The sequence below is a fragment of the Parasteatoda tepidariorum genome, chromosome 9, assembly GCF_043381705.1.
Source record: "Parasteatoda tepidariorum isolate YZ-2023 chromosome 9, CAS_Ptep_4.0, whole genome shotgun sequence".
NCBI lineage: Eukaryota > Metazoa > Arthropoda > Arachnida > Araneae > Theridiidae > Parasteatoda > Parasteatoda tepidariorum.
In genome coordinates, this window is record NC_092212.1 from 5,710,375 (window position 1) to 5,721,474 (window position 11,100).

Below are 11,100 nucleotides of genomic sequence, written 5' to 3' on the forward strand. Positions count from 1 at the left end.
TAACTATTGTCACTTCTTCGAGAAAACAAATTTCGTCATTCTATTTTTCTTCCAGAAAAAATCTCGCACAGCTGAATCTGTGTCACCTTAATAACACAAGAAAGACACCTAGAACAACGAGATAAATCCCCACTATGCCCGAATCGAGAGTTGAAACCGGGTTCATCCTGACACTAGGTCAAATCCTTGACCTCTAAACAGCCGATCGGCGTATTTTGTTTCTTTATTTTCGATTGTCTAGTCTTCATCTTAGTTTCGCTATTCCTGTTAACCCTAGAGAGACTGAATATTAGTATATTCCTATATTGCTCAAAAGCAGTCAAAATGACTGGATTGTAAAAGAATAAATAATTCTTAAAAAAATTTATTTAAAATTAATTTTTAATATTTTTTATATTATTTACAGTTATATAACAAGTTATTAGTAAATATTAACAGTAAAAAAATTATATGTTGTACAGAATTCTAAGAAATTGCGTCATTATATACATTGTTGCTTTTCTAATTGAAATTAAAAGCAGTCAAAATGACTTCCTTAGGCAATCTAGTGTTAATAATCTCCCACAATGCACTACGATGAGATTTCAAATGAAGGAAACATTTTCGTCAGATACGTGAAAGCCCCCTTTTTGTTACACACCACATGATTTAGCGACGAAATAATATTCAAAATTGAAGAAATATAGCTCAAGGATTGCTGAATCGTCATAAGTGAGAATTTTATTTCTGAGAGTGTATCAATTAAAATTAACTAATCAAAACAATACCTGACTGATCCAGATATAAATTTCAGATGCATTCAGCAGAATATGTATTTATTGAAGCTTCATAATTATAAATTATTAATTTCATGAATACTGAGTATATTGGAACCAATACATAGTAAATTATCCTGATAAAGAATTTGGGATAGTTAATGCACATAATTAAAATTAAGTATATTTTTACTTATAAAAAATTAAAACTTCTAATCAGTTAGCCCTATCGACAAAGATTTGGTTCGCAATAAACCTTACTTTGGAAACATGGAATTATTTGTCTAGAAAGCAATGCTGAAATTTCATTCTCTTTTTAATCCTTATCTCTTTGATCAAAAGTCAAGATGTTGGTTAAAAGCCACGGAATATGTAAAAAAAAATTATAATCAAAACTACCAGAATACAATGTATTTTTGGTTCTATGGGAATACCAAAAATCTCGGTAATATTTTCCGAAGAACTTAAGTAATGATTTTTGTAAAATTAACAATTAAATATGGTTTTGTAATACATGATGAAACTTGCCAATTTTATCATGGTATCTAAGACCATGGTATAAAAACCATTCATTCAATAAAATTTATTTTTCAGGTTTGTATTTCTTACAAAATATGCCGTAATAGGAGCTATAATTTTGAAAACCAGATTTTCCAGTAAATCGATACAATGCGAACTTTCCAAATAAATGGATAAATGGTTTACATAGGAATTTTATTAACAGAAATTATGTTATTTTTTTAAATTTATCACAAATGTTATCAGTATAGCTTACGTAAATTTCACTACAATATGTTTCTCCGTGTACAACAATTTAAAGACGCGAACAACTAATATATTTCTCTAGGGTCTGAACAACAATTTTTGCAACAACATTCAGCTTTGCACCGAAATATGTTCGCATTAGTTATAAAAATTTATTCGAATTATATTCTTATCAGATTCAACATAAGAGTTAACCTGTTGAAGTAAAAGTACAAAAAGAAATTAGTTCTATCTGAGATGTATTATGTTGTTTTTGGCGCATTTCCATATTAATCTTTTTTTAATCACTCTACGTTTGCAATTTTTATTCACTTAATTTTCTGAACTAATATCTTCGTTCATTTATTGCTATTACTCCCAAATAAAGAAATACCAAAATAAATACTGAGTTATATGTTTATGTCACACGTTTTATTCCTTCTTTTCTGTTGCAACAAACGATTTAATAATGATTAATAAACCATTTCGTTGCGACAGCAAACATGAGGCATAAAATAATTCAATAATTGGAAATGATTCTATGCGCACATAAAATTTCAGTTGAATGCATTTTTCCATAACAAATAAGCAAAGCATTTTATAGTTCGATACAAAAAATATTCACAAACACAATATTATACATAAATTTCTCTTACGGTAGTTTTCCTAACTAACTATCTAAGCCGAATCCTTGAGTTAATGAACATGATTTAACAACAATCACGTAACACACTGTCTTGAAATATTTATAAACACAAATAATTGTAAGAGAACCTTGAGACCTGGAAGAGAACTTAAAAGAACTGTGTATTTTTAAGCACATAAAATATGTATATTTCTTGATACACCGGATGGTACGTTCGTATGGTGCTTGTAATGTTTTTTGCAGAGTTTCTAATCTTGTAAATCAAATAAAAATAATTAATAAATTTAATTAAAAATGATTCAGACACCGATAAACATAGCACCCACTCACAGAAATAAAGCTCTTACTTTTGATAATTCAGCAATTTTAGAGCTGCATTGCGTTTATTTTGAGAATTATTTCGCCCATCAAATCACGCGAATTGAGACAAAACGCGTACTCTAAGATGAAAATATTTACTCAACTCGAAACCTTATCGTAGTGCATTGTGGGAGATTGTTCACTAGATTGAAGAGACTGGAATGAAGATTAGACGATAGAAAATAAAGTTCGAAATAAGCCTACCGGAATGTATGGTGGTCAAGGAGATGTCCTCGTACTGGGGAGATCTAGAGTTCGATTCCCTTTTCGGAAATGGATGTAGTTTATTTCTATGTTCTGTCTGTTTTTCTCTTGTTTTTAAGGCAACAACGGTCCTCCTACTAGCAGTCTTAAGTGACTCTTGCCTGGTCAGTCTTATGATTCGTACCCTATTGTACTTACCATGTATAGTAAAGACATAATTATTCAGACATTTCAATGATTAATAATAAATTCTTTAAGTATACCTAAACTGGTAATTTTTGCTTAAACTTATAATACTGAACGAAATACTTTTCCTGCTTTTGTATTCATACAAAACAATGAAATCATACATAATAATATAATAAAATTATATATTAGAGGCTTCAAAATATGACACGTATGAAATTATCGACGAAATTTGTTTTATTTTTTTTAAACATAATAGCATGTCAAAGTTATTCATTATAAAATGTCAAAACCTTGCTTACAAAATGTTGCTATGTCGTTTAAAATGTTGCTTAAAATTAAGCAAATCAAATTGCAATTATAACTATTTATGACAAAATAATTGAGCATTAAAGTAAAATATTAACATCCGTTATAGAGATCTATTAAATAAACAGAATGATACATTTTTAAGTAAGGTCATTTTAATTTATGACAAGTAAAAGCTATAGTCAGAAATCAATATACTCTTAAATCAGACAATTAAATGAGATCGGTGGCAGTTACACACAAAAAAATAATAAATAAATAGAATAAAATAAATTAAATAAATGAAAATTATATACTATTGCAGTTGCGTGATTACATAATAACATGCAACATTATATTCTTATTCTATAGCCATTAAAGTAAATGAAATTTATTTTTCAGAAAATCTTTTGTGCTTGAAAAATAAATTCTTAACTTGCTTATTAATTTTTACTGCCTATCGTTATATTTAGAGTTTCCAAAAATATTAGTTATTATGGTATTTATTAATACGCTTATTGCAAATCAAATAAAAATATTTAGTTTCGATTTTCAATTTTCAATTTTTCATTGACTAATAATAGGTTTAAACTGAGAAATGACACCATGGAGCTATTGAGGATATATTGTTATAAGGCACATATATATATTGAACTTTCTGTGATAATGTGAGTAAATTAAACAGAAACTTAAAGATCATTCCTATTTAAATATTATTGATTTTGTAAAGTACAAAGAGGCTTATGCCAGTTATTTTTTTAAGCAGATTCAATTCTATTATTATTGACAACAGATGCAACCTATTGACTATTTAATAGTGCACAGCAACGTTAGTTTAGTAGTTTGGGTAGTTACTTAGGTTTATTAGTTACTACAGCATAAAGTTATTAGTTTTCATTTATTACACTATCTTGACTGTAGATATCACTCTTGAACCACGAAAGGGTAATATTTCTGTGCAAAAAGGTAAATTGTATTCTCTTTTCAATTAATTTTTCAATGTAAATGATTTGACCTCCTTGAGATCTCTTTGAGGTTTCGTGGATCGAGAACGATTTGATCTTGGTCCACGAAATCTCAAAGAGGCCTGAAAGGATCAAGAATCTTTCGTGGATCAAGAACGATTTGATCTTGATACACGAAAGGGTAGTGCTTCTGCTCAAAAAAGTAAATTGAATCATCTTTTCAATCAATTTTTTAATCAATTGTATTAATGAGACCTCTTTGAGCATCAGTGAGATGATAGTGTGGGGCCTATTATTAAAAGTACCAAGGTATAGCAATAATCTCCAGGCCAAACTACTCTAAAAAATTTAATTTGAATAGCAAGCTTACATATCAAAAGCTACATCCAATGCTTAAGTGTAAAATTTTGCTGATCTCTTAGAAGTGATTTGAAAGTGCTCTTAGTGAAGCACTTTTATGGATTATTTTTTAATTCTGAGGATCTCCAATTCTTGAAACTAGCTTCTTTAGCATTTTTTCTAGTTTCAAAAACAAAAACCATACAAAAGATCTATCTGAGAAGTATGAGGAATAATGTCTCTCTATGACTACAGCATTTAAGGACATCGATGTCATTAGAAAAACCCAAATGTGAGAATTAAAGAGTATCATTTCAAATTCTGATTTAAAAAAAACTTTAAAACTTTATTCGGAAATTTTCACATTCAAGTTCAGATTTATATGACAGCAAATATGCATTTATTTATTTGAATAAACTAAAAGTATTAAAAATCAATCTGAGATTTTTCTGTTAAATTTTTTTAATATTTAAATGCTAGATATTTTATTAGATTAAAAATACATACAAACTAATAAAATTTATTTCAATATCTATTATCAGCTCTCAAGTTTGAAATTGAATCACTATTGATTAGTCGAAAATTCAGTAATCGACCAAAATATCGTCCCCCAGATTATGTCCCCAAAATTTATTTCAATATCTATTATTAGCTATCAAGGTTGAAATTGAATCACTATTTGTTTGAAGAAAATTCGATAATCGACCAAAATATCGTCCCCCAGATTATGTCCCCAAAATTTATTTCAATATCTATTATTTGCTCTCAAGTTTGAAATTGAATCACTATTGGTTAGCCGAAAATTCGGTAATCGACCAAAATATTGTCCACCAGATAATACCGTTACTTGATTGCAACGAAAATGCGACAGTCACTGAGACTCATTAGTGACATGTGACTTTTGAAACGCTTCGTGACTTTTGCAACACTTTTACCTAGGTCTAGGTCTGCCTTTAGTGAGGTGACTTCATAAAGTTCATCATTCAAGTATATTTTCAAGTATAGACGATTATTTTACAAATCCAGATAATTACTCATTTTGCAATGATTGACAAAATTCTCTTGCACGAAATTACAGTAATATTATATTTCGTTTGCAAAATTAATATTTGTTAAGTGGAAAATATATATATTAAGAAAAAATAAACAATGATGAATGAGTTACGGGGGTTAATTAGTGGAGCTAAAAGGAGATGGAATCTTTTAAACGCACTGACGGTTCTGCACATAAAGAGTCGTATTTTTACTTGCAGTCTGCTCCATATAGCATAAACGGTTTTTTCCCCGTTATCAGATAAAAGAACAGTGTATTAGGGAGAAACATTCTCTCGAATTTTCCCATTTGTTAAACGACAGTGAGTTAAAAGGATTAATTTCTTTTTCAGAAAGAGATGAATGGAAAATTTTTAGATGTTTGGTACAAACGAAATAAAAGAGTTGCCGGATGCAGAATTGATAGCTTCCAGAATGAGGTGAAACAATTGAAATCCTTATATCTGTAGACAAAATTGTTTCAAGAATATATTTTAACTAAATTTTTTAACTTGTTTACATTTTAAATTATTAATTTAATTAATTTAAGTGAGCGAATAATATTGCTTAATATTATTGTATGTATACATATATATATATATATATATGTGTATGCATGTATGTATATCTTTCGTAGTAGCTACTTGCATATGTGTATAGTCGTCATACCAATATAAATATAGGTGTCCATTTGTCATTATAATTTTTACTTGTATTTTTTGTAGTTAGTTGGCCTCAAAGTTTCTCCCATTTTTTTACAATATTCGTGGTTCTCATAACTAAATTAAGGCTTGGTAAAAGATGAATTATNATGGAAAAGCTTAAGTATATATATATATATATATCCATCTGACTCAAATTTAAATAACTTAAAAGTACCAAACAATTTAACCAATCAACTTGACAATCTTGCCAACAAACGTACCAACTATACCTACGCTTCCTGCTTCGTAAAATAGATTGCTTGTAGTCACTTGGAAATTTCATAGAATTTGCACTGGTAAGCCATCGGTAAATGGAACTCTTGTCTCTATACTTATCATTACGAAAAAATATTTGTAATTTTTAGAGCATTAAAACACTCTTTCAGACACTGCTGCTTGCGTACCATATTATTATAAAAAATGTTTGCGAAGTAACTGAGATGGTTTGAAGTAACCACAGTTGACGATACGCTTGAAGCTGAAACGATAAATAAAACAAAAAGGTACTTAATCGAAATTTTTGAATTCTCTAAAATTATAACCCACAAATAACTCCATACGAGATAATCGATGATCTCTAAACAGAAAGATCGGGGAGACTAGGTGACTGATATACATTGCCCAATCCAATGATTGCGAATCTGGAATACTGCCAATTTCAGGCAATAACTTTAAAATAAGTTCGTATACTATCAGATTAAAATCATATTTGATTGACGTAATCCTGTAAATTTTGCAGCAATAACAGCTACTAAATTTTCCTTTCTGTCAGAAAACAGAGATAAAAAGACGTTTCCCTTGAAAAGATAAGAAAGGTTGAAATACTGGCCAATATAAGCAAACATAAATGTAATATTTGTATTACTTTTGGTATTGGTATTAAACATGACAGCAGAAGATCTACACGATATGAGTATCCCGCAGCCCAGAATCGAAATGCCCTAACCACTTTCATGTTAAAATATATGACTTTAATAGTTCGTTTTAATAAAATGATGCTTGTTCCCTTCTTTATATCTAGTGTAGCCTGAAGATGGTAGGGGAGACTTTCCTCCATGTTTTGCTGAGTAACAGTATGAAATTGACTCTCTGGTCTTCATTACGGTTGCAGTGAGTGTTGCAGTAAGGATGGTCACCCTTACAGAAATTTAAAGTATTTTTGAAATTGTTTTGAGGTGTAAAGGTTGATTTGAGGTTTATTCAAAGTTGATTTGAAGAACCACCTTAAAGGATTAATCCTCCAAACTGCATACTAAAGGTGTATGAGGTTGATGGAAATCTACTTTACAGCAACCAGCTTAGGGAGGTTGTTTTTGAAGTGTACGGATTATTTTTTTCAACTTTTCAAGCAAATACGTATATTTGAGGTGTGAAAAACTTTATCGGATCAAAACTAAAAATATTTCTGAGTTATACATAAGGTTGATTTTTTAAGGTGTACATGAGGTTGAAGCTGAGGTTTGTTAAGGAGGTTATTTTTGGTACAAAACTTAACCTCATTTTTTTACCTCAGCAGTGTTATTTTACTCCTGTCAACTTCAAAAATACCTAATTTTCTTGTAAGGGCTATGTGAATCGCTACATAATATACTCTCTATAGCACTTTTGGGTATTAAAATGGGTAATTTGGAACCTTAGAGTAATTTAGGTATTAAGTATGTGTCCTTTGGGTATCCAATTGGGGCTCTGATAGGTAGAGTCTTCTCTTTGAATACGCATTTTGTCAAATCATAGCTGCACATTTCCTGATATGTGAATGGACGAATTACCTTACAGGAAGAGAAATAGGCTTTTTTTTCCATATATTGCCATAATGTCTGAAGAGCAGACTTGTCTTGAATGCCCACACACTTCTCAAAGTTCATGTTCCAACCACTGGAATTAAACCCAAGCAAAGAAACCGTGAAAATTGTTCAACACCATGATGATTGAGATGGGTGCATATGGAACTAAACAGTACTTTTTATTTCTCATGTCCGTTTCTCGCATCTCGTTTTTAAAGACTGAACAATCCTACTTAACATTGTTTAATTAAAATTACCTTTTATTATTATTATTCTAAGTAGTATGAGTTTGTATTATTATTATTGCTGATTGTGAAACTTACACGGCACTATCTAAAATTACCGTAGTTATCACTTTTCTTTTATTTTGTTTTCAGACGCAAGATGCTGAAAATAATCGAAAATGTGGAAACAAATTTTCTAAAAAGACAAGAATTGGTGCGTTTAAAAACCACGCAAAATCTGTGTTTAGAAATTCATCAGTGCCGGGAATACCTCAAATTGCTGCTGCTGAGACGTGGAAAAGTAGAATTCTAAGAATATTAATACTTTTGTTCTGTTTAATGGGATTTTTGTATCAAATAGGAAGATTTTTGCAGTATTTTTGGACCTACCCTACAATTTCTACCGTTGAAAGCAGCAATCCTTATGAAATTATACAGCCAGCACTAACATTTTGCAGTAATAATGAGTAAGTGGCTTACACCATTTTCTGAAAAAGTAAATAATAACTAAAATTTATAAAAGCGTTTATTTAAATTTGGAAAAATTGTTTTGACTATATAACTGAAAAAATAATTAAAAAATAGCAAAATTTGTTTTGACGATACATTTTTGGTAGGAAAACTATTGAAAGTTTTGGTTTAATAAAGTTTCGTAAAAGACGTACGAAACAAAGTTTCGTATAATACTTTTTATAATCAATAATTATCTAAAATTTTTAAAAATTTTACTAAAGAATAAGTAATGTTTGCATGTACCATAACACATTTTGACCAGTTGGGCAGCAAATTCTTCGCAACTTGGCTTACCAAAAGCTCCAAAAGGAGGACGTCTCGTGGTACAAATCTAAGTTTAGTTTAAAAATAGCTCAGATTTAGAAAAATTTGGATAAAACTTAGTTCAGCCTTAACTGATTTTTGACAGGTAGGCTAATAAACTTTTTGGACAGCTAGAATGTGCTCACTGTTCTAAAAGTCAACTTAAATAGGCTAACAATTTTTGTTCTAAACAATAATGATTTTCTTAAAATTCAAAACTAGTTCAAACATAAAAAGTTAATGAAACATATTTTAGTCGTAACTAAGTTAATGAATCTTTTTGGTTTTCGTTCGATTTTCTACGATTGGCATACTTGAAAACTACATGATTTATAGTTGAAAAATTAGCAAAACCTATTTGTAAATAACATTGTTTGAAGGTAGCCTTTTGAAAAGAAAAAAAAATAACCATAATAATATTACAATAAAAAATTCGGATCTTTTAAAGCTAATTTTATCGTGTCAGCATTTGAGTTTTTACCCCATTCGAAGAACCGGTATTCAACATGTAACATATATGCCTGGACTGACATAATGTTACAAGTTTAGGACTCTATACCACGAAACTTTAAATCAAGAGCTCACAACATCCACAGCCTCAACTTAGAATTAATAATTGAAATCTCCTACTGCATCATTAATTATTGATCAATCTTGAGGATATTTTTCCTAATCCTACTTTTCCTTGATTATAATAATGTAATATTTTTTTCAGAATTCGAAGAAAGGTATATTGTGAAAGAAAAAGCAGTTCCTGCCAATTTTTTGAAAATCGCACTATCTTTTGTGATTCTTACCCCACTTACTGTAAACATAATGTATATTACGGAGTAAGTTAATTCCACATATTTTGAATTCCGTATTTATATTCTTAGTAGTATAAATTATGTATTTTACTCAGTGTAAAATCGCTAAAGAAGAAAAATCTAATGTTTAACTTTCCTTTCATATTTAATTAATATAAATTTCATTAAGTTAATCAATGAAAATAGTGGGTTCCACACAACTTTGGTACTTTCGTTTAATCATACCATAAGACAATGGTGTCCCGCCACATAATACCATACACATTTTTATGGTTTCCCTTGGCCTATGGTGTCTTGCCATGTGAATGCCATACAAATTTCTTATGGTGACCATAGGCGTATGATGTCTTGCCTTATAAATGCCATAAGGACTTCTATGCTTACCATGGGCAAGATATTTTTCCATTTAAATTTAAGCTGTTGCCAAAAATTAATATAAACGTGACTATGACAAATTTGCCAAAGGGCAGCTAAGTAGCTTCAAGAATCTCGTCCCTGGACCACTGACTTGTCAGAGTACCTCTATCTGATACATAAAGGTCAGTCTGCTCTTACGAATGACAAGACCATCAGACCACCACCAAATAGCGGTCTTTTTTTGGAGAAAGTTAGAGAGCCGATATCGACTCCTGACAATTCTAATGCAAATATGCCTTTAGAAACTTAAAATGACCGGTTCTTGAAAAAGTGAATCGGAATAAAAGGGGAAATTAAGACGAAATTCGTGGTTTTCAGGTACAAACTTCATGCGAACAAATTCACGTCTAGATTACGAGAAAGTTTAGTCAAAGTTAAGAAGGCTATTAATCTGTTATTATATTGTAAATTTTATTATTATTACATATATCTTTATATATATATTTCGTCTGTTCGTGTGTATGTCACTGAACTCCTCCTAAACGGATGGATCGATTTAAATGAAATTTTCTGTGTGCCTTCAGAAAGATTCGAGAATGGTTTGTATCTAATTGTTTTTCATTTTTTGGACAGACTTAACGTATATTTTAAATATATCTTTATTTAAACGTATTCGGATCCAAACTAGACATAGAAACATAATAAATCAAAAATAATATTCACGCACGTTGCAACAAGTCATATTAAACTCTAATACTTATGCATGCCCTTAAAAGAAGAGCATCAAATATATTTGCAAGTATGTGAATAAAGGCAATGATATAGCAGTATTTCGAGTTGAAAATACCAATGTGACTGCTCTTCCAGTGAATAACAACGACGAAATAACG

General features: G+C 30.0%; 1 protein-coding gene across 1 annotated transcript in view; it reads left to right on the forward strand.

Annotated features, from left to right (window-relative positions):
* Positions 1-2,713: 2,713 nt before the first annotated feature.
* The window catches only part of LOC122272258 (uncharacterized), a 29,926-nt gene continuing 21,539 nt past the window's right edge, over positions 2,714-11,100 (forward strand). The window contains exons 1-5 of the mRNA XM_071185328.1: positions 2,714-2,740; positions 2,829-2,873; positions 5,873-5,959; positions 8,385-8,698; positions 9,763-9,877. Of these exons, the coding sequence (XP_071041429.1) occupies positions 2,714-2,740; positions 2,829-2,873; positions 5,873-5,959; positions 8,385-8,698; positions 9,763-9,877 (588 nt within the window). The remainder of the gene's footprint in view (positions 2,741-2,828; positions 2,874-5,872; positions 5,960-8,384; positions 8,699-9,762; positions 9,878-11,100) is intronic.